The sequence below is a fragment of the Panthera tigris genome, chromosome B4 (assembly GCF_018350195.1).
Source record: "Panthera tigris isolate Pti1 chromosome B4, P.tigris_Pti1_mat1.1, whole genome shotgun sequence".
In the NCBI taxonomy this organism is placed as follows: Eukaryota; Metazoa; Chordata; class Mammalia; order Carnivora; family Felidae; genus Panthera; species Panthera tigris.
This window is the reverse complement of record NC_056666.1, coordinates 73,954,174-73,976,664: the sequence shown is the minus strand read 5'-3', so window position 1 is coordinate 73,976,664 and position 22,491 is coordinate 73,954,174. Positions and strand designations below refer to the sequence as shown.

At 51.8% G+C, this 22,491-nt stretch overlaps 1 protein-coding gene across 3 annotated transcripts in view; it reads left to right on the top strand.

Moving 5' to 3' along the window:
- The window catches only part of VDR (vitamin D receptor), a 56,754-nt gene that overhangs the window by 17,485 nt on the left and 16,778 nt on the right, over positions 1-22,491 (top strand). For 2 of the 3 annotated variants that reach the window (XM_007072940.3, XM_015539340.2), the window contains exons 2-3: positions 6,440-6,587; positions 17,211-17,341. In XM_007072940.3, the coding sequence (XP_007073002.1) occupies positions 6,451-6,587; positions 17,211-17,341 (268 nt within the window). In that variant the 5' untranslated portion in view covers positions 6,440-6,450. Of the gene's footprint in view, positions 1-3,193; positions 3,408-6,439; positions 6,588-17,210; positions 17,342-22,491 lie in introns of those variants that run through there. The other variant, XM_042992167.1, reaches the window with a different exon arrangement.

Below are 22,491 nucleotides of genomic sequence, written 5' to 3'. Positions count from 1 at the left end.
GGGAATCTCACTTTCTGAGTGGTCTTAAGGCCTCATCATGATGGGAAATCTGGCCTTGGAGTTGCACACTTTCAGAGGTGGAAAAGACCTTAGCAGTCAGATCTCTTGTCTACCACTTATCCTCCAGGCCATAGCTTTACGGCCCTCAGGACTCTGAAGAGGGTTCAGTGAGTGTGGTGGGGTTAAAGTGAGTCTAGCAGCACTTTGATCTTTGTCTTCCCAGGCTCTTCCCAGGACACCCTGTAGCCACCATATTACGAGACTGTTCTAGGCCAGCCTGCCCCGGTGATGCCCATTTAGCAGAAGCCCCGGAAGACGGGGTGTGTGTTGTGTGCACCGACAGGCAGACATATAGGAGAGGCAGTGGTTATGGCTTCGATGACTGGAATGAAACATGTTATCTCTTCACTTCTTGCTAAGGCAAGGTCAGGACTGGGTCAGGCTCAGGCAGGGGTTTTGATGTGGGATGCAGTCCCCGGAGGAATGGAAGCCAGGGGCTTTCTGCAGACTTGAGCTCCCACCATGTTTCTCTGAGGCTCAGTGTCAGGGACTTGGGTATTTCTAATACCAAGAGCAGGAGGGGGTTGCTCTGGGGACAGCCCCAGTAGAAGCAATGGGATGTCCTGTGTACTCAGAACATGAATTGCAGGCAGGGGTGGGGAGCTGTATGATGTGGCAAAGGAGGGTGGTATTAAGCGCTTATTTTTCCACTTCTCCTTTGCTACCCTGTATCCTTGACCCACTTTCCTCGCACTTGGAACTTTAGGCTAAATCTAGGTTAACCTCTCCTAAAAGGACCATCCAGTAGTGCGCAGTTGCATGGGGAGGAGCGGCCAGCGTGTTGAACGAGGTTTTCCCGGTAAGAGGGGATGGCTGGCAGAAAGGGGATCCCGGCTAATGCCTGCCACCCTGAGACTTTGGGAGCTTTGGAAGGAAAAGCGCCATGGCATTCTTCCATCATGACCTGTGGGGATTGTTCTCTTCTTTGCCCCCGGACTTGGTGGAAGCGAAGGGCCTCCAGGACTTAGGGCTGATGAGATGACTGAGATATCTCCCTTAGGAAAGGCAAGCAGAGGGGGGACTCGAGGCAAAAGGGTCTAAGTTCAAATCTGGACTCCAAAGACAAACAACTTCCCTGAGCCTTAGTTTTCCCATGGCCAGAAGAGGGATGATAACGGGACCCGCCTGATGAGGGTGTTATGAGGACTGAATGAGAGAGCATACTGGAGAACCCGGAGCGGGGCTCAGAGCGGACCGCCGTGTCCCCGCTGATGATTATCACTGGGATATGGGAGGGGTCAGCAGGAGACAGCAGAAGCACGTGGGCATGGCACTAAGTTTGCCTTGTGTGGCCCCTGGCCCCCCACTTGCCTGGCCATGGCGCCCTGGGCAAGTCGTCCTGGACTTTGGTTTTGCCATCTGTAAAATGGGACTGCTCCTCACCTCACGGGACTGTTATGAGGCTTATGTAGGTTATGCGGCTAGAGCCTGGCAGGTTGGCACATAGTAGATACTCCATACACTCTTTTTTCTTTTTCTTTTTCTTTTTTTTTTTTAAGCTCAAGGGTGGTAGTCTACCTGGGTCTCAAGTCTGGCTTTTGAAAACCTTAGGGGTTGAGGACAGGAAGCGGTGGTCCTTTCTGTGCCGACTTGGCCCTCACCTCAGCCTCTGAGGAGCAAGCGGGGATTCTGGGAAATCGATAAGGCCATGGGGTAGAATCCAGAAGAGGGTGGTCAGCCGGAGGCGATGGACGACACAAGTACGGGGAGCAAAGGAGAGCCTGGCTTGGGGGGTAAGTGACAGCATGTCTGTCCCCAGCAGCGGTGCCTCGTCCCACCCACGGCCCTTGGGAGCCGGCCGACCTGGCTCAGGTTATTTCAGTGCATCACCCACCGACATTTTCTTTTCTTTCTTTTCTCTTTTTAATGTTTATTTATTTTTGAGAGAGAGAGAGAGAGAGAGAGAGAGAGAGAGAGAGAGAGACAGAACGTGAGCGGGGGAGGGACAGAGGGAGAGGGAGACACAGAATCCGAAGCAGGCTCCAGGCTCCGAACTGTCAGCACAGAGCCTGACACGGGGCTCGAACCCACGAACCGTGAGATCATGACCTGAGCCGAAGTCACGCACTTAACCGACTGAGTCACCCAGGCTCCCCCATCCACCGGCATTTTCCTTGGGTGTTTGCTGGGGGCTGGCAGTGCCCAAGGGGATGGTCAATAGGCTGGGGGAGCTGACAGCCCCAGGGCCCACAGTTTGTAATTCCCATGGGCTCTTCCCTTCCCTGCCTAGTTGGGCCTCTAGGAGGCAGAGGAACAAAAGCTAGGGGTCTGGACCTTCCCCATCTGGGGATTAGCTTGAAGGCTTTTGCCAGGTTTCAGGGTCAGGCACCTTCTGTTGGCATCAGGGAAGGGAGGAAGTGTGTGTGTGTGTGTGTGTGTGTGTGTGTGTGTGTGGTCTGTCTGTCTGTCTGTCTCTATGGGTAGACAAGCAGGGCTGGATGTGGGTAGAAGTGGGACGGGTGAAATTCTGCCAGCCCCACCTTGGTGACCCAGCATATGCCAGTAGCACACAGACTCTGGGCACCAGAGTCAGCCCCCCTTCAGCCCTTACTGAGGTCGGGGGTGTGGAGCATGTCTCAGGAAGAGCTAAAAGTGGCAGAAAACATCCTGTTTGAAAGCAGCGAGTTGCTGTATTTAACCCCTGCAGCGCTCGCTCCGCCTACACCGTCTGCACAGACGAGGATCTCGAACACCTGTCTGTGAAGCCGTCCCAAGAGGCCAGGCCCTGTGCCGCAATCCCAGCCTGCACCCTTCCCAGCGCGCCTGAGGGGTCTCGGCAGTCCTAGCTGGGGTGGGATCTCTTTCCTGCCATCAGCAGTATGCTAGGCCATCCTCTGGCTCTGCTCCCCCCTCCCCGAGGATCCTTCAAATCTGGGGCGGGTGGGGGGTCCGTGGGAGCAGCAGGAGCAGCAGAGCTCCCCTAGATAAAAGCCCTCCCTCCCTCTCAACACCCTCTGCAGTGGAAGAAATAGGGAGGCTCTTTCCATCTGCCTACATGCTGGTCGCTGCCCCCCCCCCCCATCCCTCCCCACTGCTTCTTGCTACTCCCAGCCTGGAGGGAGGGCTGGTCCTGGCTGCTGCCAGGCTCCACTCCCTCACCCCTGCCAGCGATGACATGGCACGCCTGTGCCCAACAAATCACTCTGTCAAGTTTTCAATCCCTAATCTCGGGACTAAAGTCTCTTGAGAGAACCTCCTGTACCATTTATTGGACTCGCCAGAGGACTGGCTATGAGGTCAGGGCCAAGCTGTAGACGAAGTGTTTCCCCTTTTTCGTTTCAGAGTCCTTTTGGTTGGACGTGTCTGTGTGGTCACAGACGGGCATCCCCTCCCCCTTGCCCCTTCAGGTGGGTGTTTCCTCATTAGCCACAACCTCTGTGGCTGGCTGTTTTCCAGGAGCAGGTGCGGGCCATGGGAAGGAGGGGGGACAAGGGAAGGAAGAGGATACTACCCCGGGCTTCACAAATGCGGGTCGGATCCTGTGTCAGCAGAACCGGCAGCAGCCCGCAGCCCAGACCCAGAGCCAGCCGGAGGCAGGGGAGGGGCTCAGAGAGGGGCTCAGAAGGGAGAGGCCTGCTGCCTCTCAGGCCAGGACACCAGGCAGCTGTCATTTCCTGGTGACATTTCCTACTCAGCTCCAGTCTGCTCTTTGCCTCTCCTGCCTCCACAGTCTCTTCCTGCCAGCTCTCTGGCCATGTATGCCTGGGTTCTCTTTTGCACCTCTGGACTCCGGTCCCGGGCCCTGCCTCCTCGGTAGCAGCAAATAACCCCAAGCCGGCTGAGTTTTCTCTCAGCTCACCTGAAATGGTCCCGTTTTCTGTGGGCCTCCAGCTGATGGGTCCAGCCTTCTGTCCGGCTGGACTGGGGCCCCAGGCCCCCCAACCCCTGGCCAGGAGCCTTCCTGATGTCAAGGTAGTAGCTCAGCCCATTTCAGGAAAGCACAGTTGCCATGCCGGGGTAGACTGTTGTCCTGATGCCCTTGCATCATGACGTCACCAGCGAGCCCGGGTGATGATGAGCCCTCGTTGGGCTGATTCGTCTGGCATTCCCCCCACGCCCACATTTGATTTCTCCTTTTTCCACCAAAGCCACCAGATGTTTAGTCGCCTGGGTGACACAGACCCTGTAGCAACATCATGATGACTGAGAGTTGCACCATCTCAGCTGACCTGGGGTTAAGCCACAAGCATCCTAAACAGTTTCTCCTATTGCCCCACAATGGTATTGGGCCTCTGGGATCCCTGCCCACAGCTTGGATGTGTGCGGCACTCTAGAAGCCCTGGGGAGTTGGCTTGGCCTTGGGATGGGCTACAGGGACGATGTTGACAAACCCACGGGTGCTTTATCCTCGCTTTTTAATTCTTTGAAAATTGCGAAATGTTTTATATACGCAGATGGGCATATTAAACGTAAAATCCTATTTTAATAATTTTTGTAGTTTATTTTTTTTGAGAGTGACAGAGAGAGCAAGCAAGGGAGGGGCAGAGAGAGAGAGGGAGAGAATCCCAAGCCGGCTCTGCACTGTCAGCACGGAGCCCGAATGAGGGCTTGAACTCACGAGCCGTGAGATCATGACCTGAGCTGAAATCAAGAGTCGGACACTCAACCAAATGAACCACCCAGGAACCCCATTCATAACAATAAAAATATAAGACGCCTATACCTACCACTCAAAGAAATAGGATATAGTGCCTATGTAAGGCCTCTGCATGCCTGTCCCCGATCTCAGTCCCTCAAAGGTTTCTATTAATCATTCCCTTGTTCTTTTTTTTTAGAGTCTTTATTTCTGTGCATGTGCATATGTGTGTGTGTGTGTGTGTGTGTGTGTCTAAACATCGCAGTTTAACAAGTGTCAATCTAGCTGTGATGGGGACAGGCAATAGTGTCACTATAAGTACATCAAAGTTCCCAGGAAAAGAAAAGCTAAGAGAGACGGGATCTACATCCATCTGTGATCAGGGTCCCCTCCACCCTGATCCTTATCCATCCTACTTCCTTCCTTCGTTTTTAGAAAATTAAAAAAAAAAACACCTTAAGTATTAAAAAAAAAAAAAACTTAAGTAAGATTTGGGCTTCTCTGGGCCTCATTTGTAAAGAGTGACATTAAAGCACTTACCTCCCGTGGGGTGATTTGAAGAGCAAATGGGGTAAGACTCAAAGGGGCTTTGAAATGCCAAGTCGTAGCCCCGGGATTCCATTGGAAAGAAGCTCAGAAACTCCCAAGGGTCCTCCGGAAGCTACCTCTCTCACTTCGGGGTGGGAGAACATGGTACTGGTTCATAACTGGCTTTCTCTCTTCTATTTCTTCTGCCCCGAGAGACCCTCCTGCCCTGGGGCCAAGCGGCCATGCGATGGCCCTTGTGACGACTCAGATAGTCTCAGACTCAGATAGACTCAGATAGGAGGCAGCAAGGTCTGAAGCATCTTAGGGAGGCCTGAGGAGCTCTGAGTCTGACCGCGTGGAGCCAAGGGCCCCATCTGCCTAATGGAAGAGTTAAGTCAACCGCTTCCCGAGAAGGATTTCCGAAAGCTAGTAGGTTGTGTTCCCTCGGTCCTCCCCGCTCCTCAAGTGTGAAATCCATCTCTAGATGATAATGCTTATTTATCAAAGCCATCTCTGAAAACAAGTTTAGTTCACTGTATATGACTCGCGGTATTCGGAAGGACGATTCGGTCAAATCAATGTGTTACGTTTTTGCTGGAGAAAAAGAAAAGAGAAAAGAAGAGGGAACAAGATTTTGATTACCTCGGTGCAGGGACACGGGGCTGTCAGTTCTGAGCCACGTGGCTGTGCGGAGCGGGGGTTGGAATATCAAGATCTGATTCGGGCATGTGAGCTAGTCCGTTCCCCAGACAGAGGGGCTGGGGGCTTCTATCTGCACTTGAGGGGGGGGGAGGGGCCCCTTTTCTCTTGGGGGGGTCGTGCTGGGTAGAATAGAGGCCTCTGGCCTGCTTCAGGGCTGCTCCTGAGGTGAGTCGATGCCTCACAGCCTGTAAAGGAAAACGCCACTCTTCGGGTGAGGGTCGCAGGGTACAGAGAGGCTAAACACCTCACCCACAGCAGCTTGGCTAGTAGGCCGCAGATCCAGCCTTTGAACGCAAACCACGCTCTGAGCGGCCTCACCACAGCGCCCCCCGCAGATCGCTCCGGACTTGGGTGAGGGAGCCCGTCTTCTGCTCCACAGAGAGTCCGGAGGGTAAGCTGTGGTGTGGCGCGTCACGAGACGAGGGCGCCAAAGAAATCCTGCTCAGGCCTGCAACCTGGGGAGCTGCCCGACCTCGCCGAGTTCCTGGCAGATGGGGGTAGGGGTGCAAAGGATGCCAGCCAGCCCTGGCACTGACTCCGGCTCTGGCCTTGGCCTGCCTGCTCTTCTTGCAGGGACGGAAGCGATGGCAGCCAGCACTTCCCTGCCTGACCCTGGCGACTTTGACCGGAATGTGCCCCGAATCTGTGGGGTATGCGGAGACCGAGCCACCGGCTTTCACTTCAATGCTATGACCTGTGAAGGCTGCAAAGGCTTCTTCAGGTGAGTCCTCCCCAGGGGCCAGCAGAAGGAGAGGAAGCAAGATTTCCCTGCATGAAGAGAACCCCTGCATCTTCTCTGTCTCTGTCCTTCCCGTGCCCATGGAACATGCGAGCTCTTACAGCCACCGGGAGTAACAGGGTCTGGGTGACACTATCTTCTTCCTCCCCTCCTTTCAGTTCCAGCTACGTCCTCTGACCTTCTCAGAAATGGTTTTCCTGAGGTTTCTGTCTAGGTCCCCACTTTCCCATTACCCCTTGACCCATAGTCCCCTCTTATTAACCCACATGTCTGTCCTGGAGTGACAGGGCCTCCTAACAGATGGATGACCACAAGCGTGCCCTTGGGGGAGTCCTAGAACTTGGCCTCAGAGCTTGTCCTCCCATCCACATGAAACCATTCCTTGGAACAAGGAAAATAGCACCCTGGTTGGACCTCTGTGCTTGATCTGTGCCCATATCTTCACCCATGGCTGGCTGTCCCAGGATGGAAAGCTCAGGCGATGTCAGCAAGGTGCCAGCCGTCCTGTTCAGTCAGGGCCAGTTTCTCTACCCGCTGCCTCTCCTCTTCTCCAGCGAGCCCAGTGTCACAAGTGCAAACAGTATGGGGAAGGTATTGGAAAGGCTGAATGAAGGGTGTTCCCATCCAAAGGCAGGAGGGAAGGATGGGAAGGTGATGAATCGCAGTATAGGACTGAGAAACATGAGGAATGAGCATTGGGCATATATTGGAGAGAGAGCAAGCAGGAGAGAAGCCTGGAAGAAAACATGAAAAAAAAGAGCTTCTGTATAAGAGTCTTAATTGGAGGTGAGTAAAGAAAAGGCCAGCAAGAGAGGAAAGAGTGAATCAGGTCCAGAACAAGAAGGCAGAGGTCGGCCTGGTTGTCTGAACTGAAGGGCCCACCCACTGGCTTCTGAGGGCAGAGTGAATCAGAGCCTGGGACATTGTGAGATACCTGCCCTGCCCCCTCCTCCCCCTACCGAGGACAAGGACTCGTGGGCCATCTGTGAACACAGCTCCCAACTCACCTGCCCCCTGTCCTGGGAACCAGCTGGCCTGGAGTTTCCCTGCCTTGAGCAGTCGCTGGGCAGCGGGGTTTCTGTGGGTGCTAATTGACTGTTTGGCCTGGCGCAGGTTGCCCACTTGGCTTCCTGGCAGGCTGCTCCCCAGCTTGGGGAACCAGACCAGCAGCATCGCTGGCTGCAGACTCTGCTGCCATGCGGCTCATTCCTCTGCACTTCCTGCAGGGTGGGCCTTCCAGAGCCCCACCTGGACCCTTTCCTGCCACGGCCTTTGAAGTAATAATGGGGAAGGAGGGTGTGTGCGCACATCAGGGCTGCTTCCTACCATAAAAGCAGCTAGAAGTGTGTGAGCTATAGCGGTGGCCATGCGGTTGCCCGTCCTTGCTCAGATCTTTTGACTTCTCTGTTTCAGTTACCTCAACCACGCACCTGACTTTGTCATCTGACTCCTCTTGTATATAGTGTTAGTCTGGGGATTGATTCGATGACATATACAAAAGTACTTTAAAAAACATAAAGTATGATATGTTATTTTGGAACCTGATGGGTCAATACTTACATCCTTCATGGAACGCTGCCCTCATGAAATAAACAAACGTCTCTCCAGCCACACACCTTCCTTTTGTTTTTTTTTCTTTGACACACTCACTCAATGGATTTTAATGAGCATCTGTTATCAAGGCACTGGGCTAAGAGCTGGCAATATGGGGACTCTGACCAAAGGTCATACGTCACCCATCTGCAACCCAAAGGTCTCCAACAGCTCTTGGGGCTGTTTGGTTAATTCCTAGATCCCTGTCCCCAACCCCCTCTCTTTCTAGGTCACCTATCCCTGGGATTCAGCTCTGGGAGATGGGACTCTTAGGTGGCTGCCTATTGGGGGTCAATTCCTTGCCAGAGTGGCTCCAACTCCCATGCACCTGTGCTTCCTCCCCTCAGACACACCACTGCTCCTTGAGGCAGGACCATGATAGGTAGGCATCTGGGTGGAGGGAGCCCAGGGCTAGGTGTGGGAAATGGCAAAATGGACAGGGATGGTACATTTGTATGTCACCCACCCTGAGCCCCTCTTTCCAACAACCCCTGTGTGGAAGTGCTGGTATTACGGGCAGCATTCTGCTTTTGTCCTGTTCCCCTGTCCTTGTCTGCCTTGTGTCTTTACTGTCCCTGCCGTGATGACTGGGCCAGGATGCACTTTCTGAGGAGCCAACACCTCTTGTTGTTTGTCTTGATTTTGTTTGATAAAAATACACACCCACCCACCCCCCACCTACCCACCACACACACACACACACACACACACACACACAGTCAATCTTCATTATTTGTAGATTCTGTATTCACAAACTTGGCCACTTGTTAAAACTTCCTTGTAGTCCCCACATCAATACTTGCAGAATTTTGTGGTCATGGTGGTGTCAGAGTGGTGAAAACATCAAGACCCACGACGCACACATTCCCAGCCAAGGTGGAACAAGGTGACATCCTGCCTTCTTGTTTCAGCTCTCATGCTACAAACAAGTGTCCTTTTTGTGGGCTGCTTAGTACCACAGTTTTTGCATTTTTGTGCTATTTGATGGTGATTCCACTGTTTAGGATGGCCCCAAACATAGTGCTGAAGTGCCATTAAGTGGTCCTAACTAAGCACAAGAAAGCTTCGATGTGCCTTATAAAGAAAACAAGTGTTCAAGAAGCTTCATTCAGACATGAGCTATAGTGCTGTTGGCTGAGTTCAGTTTTAATGAATCAACAATATATATTAAGTAAGGTCCCTTTAAATAGCACATGTGAAACAAGGTTATGTATTGATTGATTGATGAAAATGTTATGACCAGAGGCTTCCAGGAAGCTAACCCTGGGAACAGTGGTTCAGTATGTGTTAATTCAGTGCTCATGGTGCCCTCACAGAACATAACTGTTGCCAAAAAGAAAAATCAATTAAATATACATAATTGCTCCTCTTTTCTCCCCCTTCCCCTTGCTTCTCCTTTACTTCATCCAAATTCTATTTGGTATTTTTCTATTTTTAGTCTATTTCAGATAGAACTCCCTTGCCACTTATGTCTGTTTGTGAAATCCTGATCCCAGGAAGAAAGGTCTACATTGGCGGTGGGGAGGGGGGGGTACCTTCTCTGTGTCAGGTTCCACATCCTTAGGAGCACAAAGATAAGTGCAACCAAGTCCTTGCTCTCGGGGAGTTCACTCAACCCTTTCATGGTGTTCTCAAGGAAAGAGGATCCCTTTCGTGCTGAGTCACTGGCTATTTACCAAGCCCTGGGGACCAGTCTGACCATTCAGTCTTTGGTTTGACTTCCAAGATAGTCAAACTAACCTACCATAGGAGCTCATTGTGGTCATCCCAGCAGGTCCAAAATTCATAATCAAACCAAAATGGGATTATGAAGGTTGGACAGTGACCACAGTTCTATTGATCTATGGTCAGACCATAGAGACCATTAGAGACCACTGTTGGCCAATTTGTCCTACAAGTTATTTCATGCTGTTTCTGCTTCATGTTCCTCTGGAATACATGGACATCCTGGGGGGAAAAATGATATGTCCAGTGTGAATAAAATGGCATGGGTAGGCTTGTAAAAGGCTATATGTCTTGGCTCTGTTAACAGCCAGAGCATAAGTAAGGGCCAGAGGGGAAAAATACATAGGTCCTACTACAAAGGATATATATATATTGGATGATCTGTGGATGTGAATGAATCTCTGGTCATGAGTGGCTTAGTTCAGACTCTAATATAAAATAAAGGAAAAGGTATAAAGGACAGAAGAAAATCAGAGGGACCTCTTTGAAGAAGAGAATTAAGAGTATGGTGAAGTTTAAGAGGTGGTCCTGGGGGGTGCCTGGGTGACTCAGTCAGTTAAGCTTCCGACTCTTGATTTCGGCTCAGGTCATGATCTGGCAGCAGTGAGATCGAGCCCCATGTCAGGTTTTGTGCTGGGCGGGGAGCCTGCTTGAGATTCTGTCTCTCTGCCCCTCCCTTGCTTATGCTCGCTTTCTCTTTCTCTGTCTCAAAACACAATAAAATAAAATAAGGGGAAAAAAGAATACAGATAAAAAAGGTGGAATAAAAAAGGTGGTCTTGGAATGCAGGGTTGAGAAACAGATCACTGCCTCTTCCTCTTGTCTTCTTCCTCCTTGTTGATGCCTCCTTAATCCAGACACTGTGAAGGCGTGCATTGCAAGTGCCAAGCTAACAAACACAGAGTGGAGAAATGCCTTCTTGTTTGCGGGCCTCAGGGTGCTCAGGGACCTTGTTAATTATGAGTCCTGTGGAGTGCAGGGGGCAAAAGGCAGGCCGGTGAGGATCCGGGAACACGAGGAATGTTCTGGCTTTCGGGAAGTCCACCCAGCTGATACTGCAAGAGCTGTGATGTGAAGGGGAGCAGAGAAACGAGGTGGATGGCCAACGACTTAAAACTCAAAGGGCTTACGAGCACTGGAGTAAACAGAGAGGAGAGAGGAGCAGGGCGTTCTATGAGCGCCAGTAAATGAGTCCCCACGACGTCGGGGCTGCCGGAGAAAACTTTGTCCAGTTCAGCTTGGCAGCTGGAAGCTGTTCCATGGCTGCTCGAGACTGTGACTGAAAGAGAACGAGGAAGGTTGTCCGCAGATGGGTCAAGAGTAGTTTTGGAAGCTTGGGTAGAGGAGGCCGGATTATTTCAGAGGGAATGTCACTGGAGTTGTCAAGAAAGGCAGCTGCAGGCATGTGAAGAAGATCTTACGTTTTGGGGGGGAACTCAGCTCTCTCATCAAGGCTCATTGGCAGGAAGTCACTCTCGGCACACGCGGGGGTCGTCCCTGTGCTATGGCAGTATAGGGCCAGTGGAGAGGACCACCAGTGGTTACCCCTCATTTCCAAACCACCCCTCTCAGGGACTGTGTCTCTCCCAATGGCTTTGTGCCAGAGGAGACCCCCAAAGGGCCTCTGCTGCACGTTCCTGGACTTTATGGGGCACGTTTTTTTTTTTTTTTTTTTTCTAACATTTATTTATTTTTGAGACAGAGAGAGACAGAGCATGAACAGGGGAGGGGCAGAGAGAGAGGGAGACACAGAATCTGAAACAGGCTCCAGGCTCTGAGCGGTCAGCACAGAGCCCGACGTGGGGCTCGAACTCACGGACCGTGAGATCATGACCTGAGCTGAAGTCGGACGCTCAACCGACCGAGCCACCCAGGCGCCCCTAGGGGGCACGTTTTGATGGCTACTCTGGCTTGCATTGAGGTACGGTATATTCATAAGGAGGACGATGTTATGTAAGAATACTGGAAGCTTTGGAATCAAACAGATCTTGATTCGGATCCTGCTTTCACACTTATTAGCCGTGTGATGTGAAGCAAGTGATTTAACCCTCCAGTCCTTTTCGTATCACCTGTAAAATAGGGATAATGCCCATCCTGAAAGGTCGTTGATAGCCTTGGAGATAATATGCAAAGGAGATAATATGCAAAGATAATATGCATCGAAGGCTCTCGGGAAGCGGAGGCTATTATCATCGTCCTTTTGTAGTGTGTTGCTTCTGAGAACAGACAGCCCTTTCCTCTCCTCTCTCACAGAACCTGGAATGTGTGTGTAAATAACTCCTGTGCGCGGCTCAAAAGAAGCAGCAGCAAATGGTTTCAAAAGAAGCAGCTCCCATTTCCAGAGCAAATGGTCCGGAAGGGCATATAAGTGAAAAGCAAGTCTCCTTCCCTACCCAGTTCCTGTGCCCCTACCTCCTCCAGAAGCTGTCGCTGTCACCAGCTCGCTGTGTTCGCTGCCAGACTCTTTATATGAAAGCACGTGTGCGGGTTTATGTGTGTGTGCACAGGCACGCACGTGCACGGGGAGATAGGAGTATATACTACACTCACCCTCCCGCACCTTGCTTTTATCTACCACAGAGCATTTCTTCAAGCTGGTTCCCGTTTCCACGTTCTTCCTCTGTCCTTTCCACAGCCCCGTCATCTTGCATGGATATACTATGATGTGATGGACCAGTTCTCTCTCTTTTTTTAAAAAATGTATTGGAGAGAGATGGAGCATGAGTGGGGGAGGGGCAGGGAGAGTGAGGAAGAGAGAGAATCCCAGGCAGACTCTGTGCACTGTCAGTGCGGAAGGAGCCCAAGTCGGGGCTCGAACTCACGAACCGCGAGATCGTGACCCGAGCCGAAATCAAGAGTCAGGTGTTGGACCGACTCAGCCACCCAGGCGCCCTTGGACCAGTTCTCTCTCTTTTTAAAAAAAATTTTTTTAATGTTTTATTTATTTTTGAGAGAGAGAGAGAGAGTACAAGCAAGGGAGGGCAGAAAGAGAGGGAGACACAGGCTCCAGGCTCCGAGATTTCTGTGGCACTCAACGTTGCGGTGGAGACAGAGCCCAGAGCTGGTACTTGGCCCCGGGCTTGGGTTTCACAAGGTGTGTCTCTGGTGATAGGGCCACCTACCCGAGAAGGACCCTACTGTCCCAAGCCCGAGACGCTGGCCTCAGGCACTTCAGGCTTCTGTGAATTGCCTGTCATGTTTTGATGAATTGGTCAATGTCCTCTCTCACCCCTGACTTTCTAGAAACTGTGTCTATATTTAGCCTGGCTGCACCACCCGTACCCCTCCTTCCTGAGCTGGGGTATAATTGCCAACCATCCAGAGGATGACAGGGTCCAGGCTTAGAGAGGAGCTAAGGCCATGGGCTCCCACAGAAACTCGAAGCTCTTGTTTCTCAAAACTGAACCAGCTCACAAGCAATTAGCACTGGGAGGAAGACAGGGCAGGGCGTGGATCTTTAGGACAAAGCACAGAGCCACGGCTGGCCAATCTGGCTGCTCTGACTCCTTGTGGGCAGAGGCTAGATGACAGCCACATGTGTGGAAGTGCCCTTAGAAGGCAGGGGATCGGGGAAGAACCGGGTCTCAAGCTCGCAGGACCTGCAGCCCGGCAACTGGGCTGGACTGGGCGTACCTGAAAGCCATTTCAGAAGAGGACCTGGGTCCGGCCGTCGGAGGCGGTGAGGGAGTTTCCATCTCCTGAACACCGACCCACGCTCCAGAGTGTGACTGTGTTCTCTGCGATGGCTAACCTTCATCTTCCTGGCTACAATTCCAGGGTCCTGCCTCTGATTCTGTCTTTAGAGAAGCCAGGGCAGAGCTGCTTACTATAATTTTGCATACTAATAATTTAAGAGCTGCATGAATTTATGGGCTCCTTTCTGCGTTGTTCAACTAATGTGCAGACACGCAGCAAAGTTGGTGGGCTTTGGGACAAAGTGTGGCAAAGGGTGAAAAGCACAAGTGGCATTCTTTTCATTTTTTTATGTTTATTTTTGAGAGACAGAGAGAGAAACAGAGAGAGAGGGAGACACAGAATCTGAAGCAAGCTCCGGGCTCTGAGCTGTCAACACAGAGCCTGACGCGGGGCTCGAACTCACGAACTGTGAGATCATGACCTGAGCCGAAGTCATATGCTTCACTGACTGAGCCACCCAGGTGCTCCCACAAGTGACATTCTTACGCCAGATCTGAGCCTTACTGGGAGATAATGTGCCTGGCCAGAAGGCTTTTAACATTTTCTTCCTTCCTTCCCTCCCTCCTGCCTTCCTGCCTTCCTCTCCTCCCCCTCCTTTTCCTCCTTCTTCTCCATTTCTCCCTCCTCCTCCTCCTGCTTTGTTTCTCAGTACTCATGAGAGTACTTCCTACTACAGAGACAAAGCTGGAAGCAAGGATACTGGGTCCTCCCTCCCCAGTGTTTTCTTTTAAGCCAGATCTGCTTTTTTTTTTTTTTTTTTTTTGGATTCCAACCCAGCCTTGTTTAGAGTCCACTCCTGTTGTCAGGCAATGCTGGGCTGAGTGGCTATCTCCAAGTCCTCTGTGTGTGGAAGCCTGGCGGGGGGGAGGGGGGGGCTTCAGATTTACAATGAGGAAGATAAAAGAAAGATGGTCATGGTCCACATCTCTTTCTGAGCGACCTTGCAGGTGGGGGAGGTGCCCACCAGTGAGAGTCAGAGGCAGGTGCACTAGAGCCTGAGGAAGGAGGGACAGGCCTCCGAGGGATGTGAGGCTGCCTCTCGTGGGGGGCCTCAGGGAGCTCTCAGCCCCCAGCACAGGGCTGGTGGGAGGCTTTGGCTTATGTGTCTGGAGGTGCCACATGTAGGCTCCTCCTGGTGCCCCAAACCCTGGAGAATGAACAGGAAGAGCTCTGAGCCAGACAAGACAGTGGGTGGAAGGAAAAAGCAGACCCTCCACTTCTGGGCAAAATGCCTGGTTGTAAAAAAAAAAGGAAATGAGAGTTTACTCTGAATTAGAAACTTCTGGCCCTTGAATAAGTTTAGAGAATTACAGGCATTCTGGGGCCTGAGCCTTTGTGGTAATAGGCAGAGCCACAGGAGCCACGAGTGGGAAAGAGGGGGAGGAGTAAAGGAGTGAATCCATCTCACATCCGGTGGTGACAGCAGTATCTCTTTTCAGGGTAGCCAGGGTACCTCCATATTTGCTTATCCCTCTGGAGAACTACAATAGATGGATGGAGGCTCAAGGAGAAGGGCTTTCTAAAGCCCTTCTTAAAGGCAGGCAAAAGCCTAAAGGACAGTCCCTGCCTGGGTAGTCACTGCAGGGGTGGATGTGGCCTTTAGTGGTCTGGACTTGACCCCCATAGCCTCATGTTTCTCCACCTCCCTGTGTAGCCCTGTCTACTGGGGTCCCCTTGGGTCAGAAGAGGCATAACAGGAGGGTACGGGCAGCCAAGGTCCAAAACCAAAAGCAGCTACCTCGTGGGCTATTGGGTCATCGTTGGCCTTGAGTTCTCAAGAGCCAGCCGCCTGGAGCTCTTTGCCTGTGGGCTCCACCTCACTGAGCACCTTGTTTCTAGAGATGAGAGGGGTTGTACACGAAGCTAAAGCTGAGCCTCACATCTCTAACAGCCAACCAGGGAGCCTTCACTTCTTGCTAAATCACCTCACTGAAAAGTTTCTTCCCCTCGGTGGTCCCATCTATGAAATGAGGAGGTCCACCAGGAGTCTCTTGGGTCCCCTAACCATCTGTCCATTATCTGCCAACGAGTATGTTTGTCTTAAACTCCGTATGTCTTCTAGTGAATGTGAACAGTGAGCCATTTTTCACCAAGAAATAAAACTAGTGTGTGGCCAGCACCTCTCTAAGAGAGAGAAACGGTTGGACCCGGGCCTTTGCTTCCAAGGCTTGAGCATCTATCGCCACAGCTCCTTGGAAGGTGCTGCTGCTCACAAAGAAAGTGATTCTGCCACCATCCCGCCCCAACTAACTCCTGTCACCCGTCCTGGGGCAAACAAGTGGGGCCTGCCCCTGCTAGGGCTGGGAAGAGCACGAGGAACCTGTAGGACACGGATGATGCAGCCTCCCCAAATCCCATGTGGTGTGGCTGGCAGCAGGGGAGAAAGCCAGATTAAGGAAAATGAGCCCTCAAGCTTGCACATGCACGCTTAGGCGCGCGCGCGCGCACACACACACACACACACACACACAATTTTACATAGAATACCAGCGGCCGAGGAGACCAGCTTCCTAGCTAAGAACCTTTGGTAGTTTTCTGTCCTTGAAGAATCCTTGCTTCCTCTGCCTTTTGGAAAGCCAAGGCCAGACCTCAGGGCTCCCACCCGCTCATCTGGCCTTTTCTCTCTGGACATGTTACCTGGATGCCTAAAGCTATGGTTCGGGCCCTTCCTCCCTTCTCCACGCACCCATGCGCATGTCTGTTCCTGGACCAGGGACGCTCTAATCACAGACCTCCAGGCTCTAGATGACTTAAAGCGGCCACGAGCGCCCTCACCTCTCATAATGGCTCACTAAAAGCAGTGAGGGCTGCTCTACAGATTTCAGGATTTTTGTTTCTTTAGTAAAAAAAAATGTTTCTTTATTTATTTTTGAGAAAGACAGAGACAGAGCTCCAGCAGGGAAGGGGCAGAGAGAGATGGAGATACAGAATCTAAAGCAGCCTCCAGGCTCTGGGCTCTCAGCACAGAGCCCAAGGGGCTGTTGGGGGTGCTTGAACTCAGGAACTTGGAGATTGTGACCTGGGCTGAAGTCCCACGCTTAATTGACTGAGCCACCCAGATTCCCCAGTATTTTTAAAAATTTCACTAGGCTAATTCATTCATGTATTTCCTGTGTAGTAATGATAATAATAATAAATAATAATAATAATAATAATAACAATAGAGTGAGAAGTAGAGTGCCATCAAAGTAAATCAGGGGCGCTATGCTGGCTCAGTGGGTAAAGTGGGCAGATCTTGATTTCTGGATCATGAGTTCAAGCCCTGGGGGTAGAGCCTACTTTTTAAAAAAAGCAATCATAGTAATAATAAATAAATAAATAAATAAATCCTTTCAAATAGTAAATAAATAAATGAAAGCGATGATGGGAGCAGAGTAGGCAATGACAGAAGGAGGAGGAGCCTGGAGTGTGGGGGGAGGGAGCGGTGGTCACTGAGAGCGGCCGGGGCCGGGCCCCAAACTCTCTGTGGGAGACGCGGAGATCCCAGGGGTCTTGCTGGCAGGTCTGGGTGGTCACGGTCCCTGCTGGCAGCCAGGGCCGAGGCTGGAAGGTGGGTGGCACAGAGGTGGCAGGTGCTCTCTCCCTCGGCAGGCGAAGCATGAAGCGGAAGGCGCTGTTCACCTGCCCCTTTAACGGCGACTGCCGCATCACCAAGGACAATCGCCGCCACTGCCAGGCGTGCCGGCTCAAGCGCTGTGTGGACATCGGCATGATGAAGGAGTGTGAGTGCTCGGGGGCCAGGGCGGGGGGTCAGCACTAGAAGGGGAAGGTTTCGTGCTGCTGTTCACGCAGGTTTGGCCCGAGAGGTGTGCGGTCCTTCCCCTGGGGCTGCTGGCACCCTGCATGTGGAGCTGGGGCCCTGAGGCCAAAACAACAGGGTCCAGGCACCAAGAGGGTACTGCGAGCCTCTCTAGGGTCTGTATATGCGTCTCAGAGGCCTGGGACAGCCCCTCCAGAGTGAGGCCTGTGAGGAGGGCAGCGCAGGGCACTGCCTTCCTGAGCCCAGAGCAGTCCTCCTCCAAGAGTACATCATTATGCTCACCAACCTGCTCAATGACCCAGGGTTCTTTGGACTTTGGGAGAGCGAGCTGCTGAGCTTGGGGAGGGACAGGAGTGGTGGGGAGAATATTGAGAGCCCAGTTGGCATCTGGGGTCTGTCCCCCCTCTGCCTCTGCAGCCTTCCTGCCACTCTGGTCCCTGGGCGGATCTGCTGGCTGGAGCCCAGAGGAGACCAGGGGGAAAGAGTCTGTGAGGGGAAGCACCGGACTCTAGGATGACCCTCTGGATCCAGATAGAGAGAGAGGAGCGGTCCTAGGACTTCTCGTCCAGCTCTGGGGTTGGAGGAGAGGACCAACAGCAAATTCGTTTGTTCTAACCCTCGATTAAAAACAGCCCCTGGACTTTGTTTCTGAGCTGTGGTACCAGTTATTTGGTAACCAGAGTAGCCATTAAATTCAGCAGACCCTGGGAGGGGCTAGCCTGGCCCTCCCCGGCCTGGAGACCAGGGCACTGGGCCAGCCTGGGCATGGGTGCCCCCTGCACATTCAGCCCTGCCTGTCTGCAGTCTGCACGCTGATCCCCTCCTTGGCCCCGGGACAAGGCTTATGCCCTGCTAACCTGTGGGCCTGGGGAGGCTAAGGAGGGGTGCTCAGATGCAGGCACCCCGGGAGGCCCTCCTGGCTATGGGGCTATCGTTTTGGGGGGCGAGGGAGGCAGGTACAGGGAAGATGTGTCCGGAACAAGGGAAGAGTCACGGGATAGGGCTTAGGGGATGGAAAGTTTCTTCCTTGATGGGAAAAAAACCCTTCTCTGTTGTTGGGGAACAGAGACAGCATGAAGGCCCTCACCTGGAGCCTCCTCCTTGGGCCTGGGGATCACAGCCCTCCACTCCTGATCCCGGCTCCCCAGTCAACACTGACAGTTCTGGAAGAAGTTTCCAGGCTGTTGTTCCTCCTCGCCCCCACGGGAGCGGGCAGGCCTGGACATGCTGATCTCTCCTAGCCCAGTCCCCTGCCCCACCCGACTCCCGTGTTTATCCTGGAGCAGAGCAGGCCAAGGCTGAGTGCCTCATGGGGCTTCTCACACACTGGCTTAGTGTGGCCTCCTCTGTGCGAGGCACGAGGGTGGACACAAACCAGATGCGGTTCTTAGAGCCCCTGCTCCTGCCCCCAAGGAGCACACATCCTCCACAGGGCAGGGAGCCTGGGTCTCAGGCTTTTGCCAACCAAGAACCACCATGGTTACACGTCTGGGATTCAGTAAGGCTCTGCCCCAGAACGTCTGGTCGGTGCCAGCCTCACTGCTGTTCCAGAAGCCCCTCTCCTAGGTCTCAGGAGGAAGGAGGTGTTGCATCCACTTAGAATAGGGCGAACACTTGGAAATCATCTGAGACCCAGAAAAGTAAAACTACCAGGACTGGAGTCAGAACGCGAGTCTCCATGTCTGCTTCTAGATCCCTCCTGGTCCGCAAAGAGAGCTCTGCATCCATGGTGATGAACAGGTCTTGGGTGCGTCCAAGTGCCTCCCCCCAAGAACACCGTGTGGTGGGGGGGGGCCGCAATCCACAAATGGATGCCCACCCCTCAACTCCCAACAGCTTTGCCCTTCAGCCACCCCAAACACAACCTCGGTCTTCCCCAACAGAGCCCTGTCCCCACCCTGTTATATATCCACAGTAATCCCACACCCCTGCCCTGCTCTATGCCCAGGGCACTTGTGTCCTTGCCCTACTGTGTGCAACCCTGTGCTCCCATCTTGCTATATGCTCAGGACAGTCCTGGGTCCTCACGCTGCTGTATATCCACTGTAGGCCCACACCCCTACCTTGCTGTATGCCCAGGGCAGCCCTGTGTCCCCCAATCTCAGGATGCCCGTGCAGGGAGCTCTAGTGAGTGAGGTGTGGGCTGGTAGAGCTGAGCTCTTGGAGTCTGGGCCCCAGAGCTCCTGTTACATGGAAAGTTTGAGCTAGCACTAGGCACGTTCTTGCCGCTGCTCTAAGGGAGGGTCCTTCAGGAAGAGCTGTAGTTCTCTGCGTCAATCTAGCCCAGCTTAAAGAAGTCTGTCAGAGTGTCTGAGCCTAGAGCTCCCAACTCAGAAACCTAGGAGAGCCGCTCATTTATCACCTGGGCTGGTGATTGCCTTAAGGCTCAGCCTCCCAGAGACAATTTTGTATCAACATTTGTAAAACCCCCGGACACCTCCGGGCGGGCTCGCTACGAAGGGAGCTGCAAACACAGGCTCCCTTCTGGCAGGGGCAGAGAGGGGGCCCTTCCCTAAAGGCAGCTCAGGAAGGGGAAGGGGCTGGGTGTGGGAAGTCCTACTGAGTGCAAGATACATGCTGTTTCTGGTTAAATTCTCATAAGAATCCCTAAAGATGTACATACTTCTGTTGTTTTTTTCATAGATGGGGAAGCGCAGAGGAATTAAAATTTCATGCTTTTAAGCTAATAAGATGGTGTGGTATGGGCATTCTGACCTAGGTCTGTTTGCTTCCAAGGGCCAGGTGAGTGGGCTCCACCCTGGCGTAGCCCGTCAGGTACCCCCAGTGGGCCAGAGCTCCCCCACTGTGCATTTCCAGGCACCTTCCAGGTGCCCAAAGGGATGGGCATAAGAGACTGTTCCCACCGAAGGCTCCCTTTCTCTTTCTTCAAGTCCTAGTTGACTTTATTCCTTGGAGCCCAAGAAATTCCATGGTTGAATTCTTACTTCTGGTTGACCTATCCTGCGTGGAAACACCTATATGTTAGTTTGTTCCATGTTTTTACAGATGTATGTCTCTTCTACCCAGAGTTAGCACAGCTCCTGGCACAGCATAGGTACTCAATAAATACGTGTTGAATACATTAGCTCCCCATTATGCTCATTTGTACCTCTGTATCTCCCACGGGTCTATAGATCAGAAAGATCTCCCAAATCTGCTATTGTCCGTGTCATTCACTTGATCACGCTTCCAGAGCTTGACTTCCAAATGCAGTTCTAGACTTCATGAAACAGGGAACGTCCTGCATGGGAGCACCGTGCGCAAAACCATTTTAGGACTCAGCAGGCAACCTAGACGGAAGGCAGAAAAGCTACAGAGGAGCCATATGGGTTTCACAAAATCTATAAACACAGCTCATGTGCTTTATTCACTGGAGAGCCCATCAAATGTTCTTTCAGAACCTGTTCGCTCTTATTCTAGGTCAAAGGCTTTCAACTCCAAAACGTGGGTCCTCCTACATCATGGTCACGGCATTTTCGGTAGCAATTTCTTGAGAAAGTGATTTTTAAAAAACGCACCATTCCCTGTGAAATTAGCAACCCCTTTAAACAATGACCTATTTGATAAATCACAATGCGCCTCTGCACATGTGAGACACTTGTGACTTACCCGGTCTCCAGACAGTTTTGCCTGGAGGGAGGCTCGGGGATTGGCAGCCCCCGTTAGAAAATGGCAGGTCTCAGCATTTCCTTCGTTAGCACTGCACACAGGAAGGCAGTAGCTATTTGATACAGTGATTGAGAAGAACAATGGCATAAGGTTAACCTTGGATCTTCTTAACTTTGTCCTTTGAAAGTAAATCATTTACAAACTTTGCTACTTTATTTACTTTTCCATGCTCTTCAGATGGATTGGAACACTCTGTGTGTTCCACAGCTGAGGACAAGAGTCCCACTGAGCAAGCAGAGCCAATTGTAATCACAGGCGGTAGGGAGTAGTGGTTACAGTTACGGATTCTAGAGCCTTATTGCCCAGGCCCGAATACCGGCTTCACCATGTGTTAGCTGTATGACTTTGAACAAGGTACATAGCCTCTGGGCCTCCATTCCCTCATCTGCAAACTGGGGATAATAGCACCTGCCTTAAGAGGTTTTTATGAGCACTAAATATATGCGCTAATGTTTAAGAAACATTTAGAACGGTGTCCAGCACATAAAAAGTTCTATATTTTTAATCCATTTTTATTACCACTGTTTTTTTTTTCTTCATAAAACTTGATTACCAGGATTTCCAGCTCCCCAACAGACTAGAAGTTAGCTGTTTATGGGAAGAAAGGCAGGCACTGATACAAAGGGACAACACAGAGCTTACCAGAGAGGGGGTGACTGAAAGCTATGTGAGGTAGCACAGGAACGCCACATCAGGGGTGCCTGGGTAGCTCAGTCAGTTAAGCATCCAACTTCAGCTCAGGTCATGACCTTGCAGTCTGTGGGTTCGAGCCCTGCATCGGGTTCTCTGCTGTCAGCTCAGAGTCCACTTTGGATCCTCTGTCCCCCGTCTCTCTGCCCCTCCCCTACGCACTCTCTCTCTCTCTCTCTCTCAAATAAATAAACATTAAAAAAAAAAAGAGCTCCTTGGTGCACCTGAGTGACTCAGTTGGCTAAGTGTCCAACTTCAGCTCAGGTCATGATCTCATGGTCCGTGGGTTCAAGCCCCATGTTGGGCTCTGTGTTGACAACTCAGAGCCTGGAGCCTGCTTTGGATTCTGTGTCTCCCTCTCTCTCTGCACCCCTCCCCCGACTCGTACTCTGTCTCTGTCTCTCTCTCAAAAATAAATAAACATTAAAAAAACTTTTTTTTTTCAATTAAAAAAGAAAAAGAACTCCAAATCATAGCAGGCTAAGTCATATAGTGCACGGACACAGCCCTATACAATTCTGAGGTTATAACCTTGTTCCTGCAAAGTCCAGTAATTGTTCCGAATGATGATGCTTCTGAATCATCAAGAAAAGGTAATATGATGTTACGGGTGTTCTGTTACAAGGTATTCTGTCTTGAAAATGTTTCAGTCACAATTATTGAAATTAAAAAGGCAAGCTGGGCTCAGTTATCTAGTGGACTGGCATTCAATGTGTGCCATCCTGCCATTTTAAGGTACATGCAGTGCTGGTG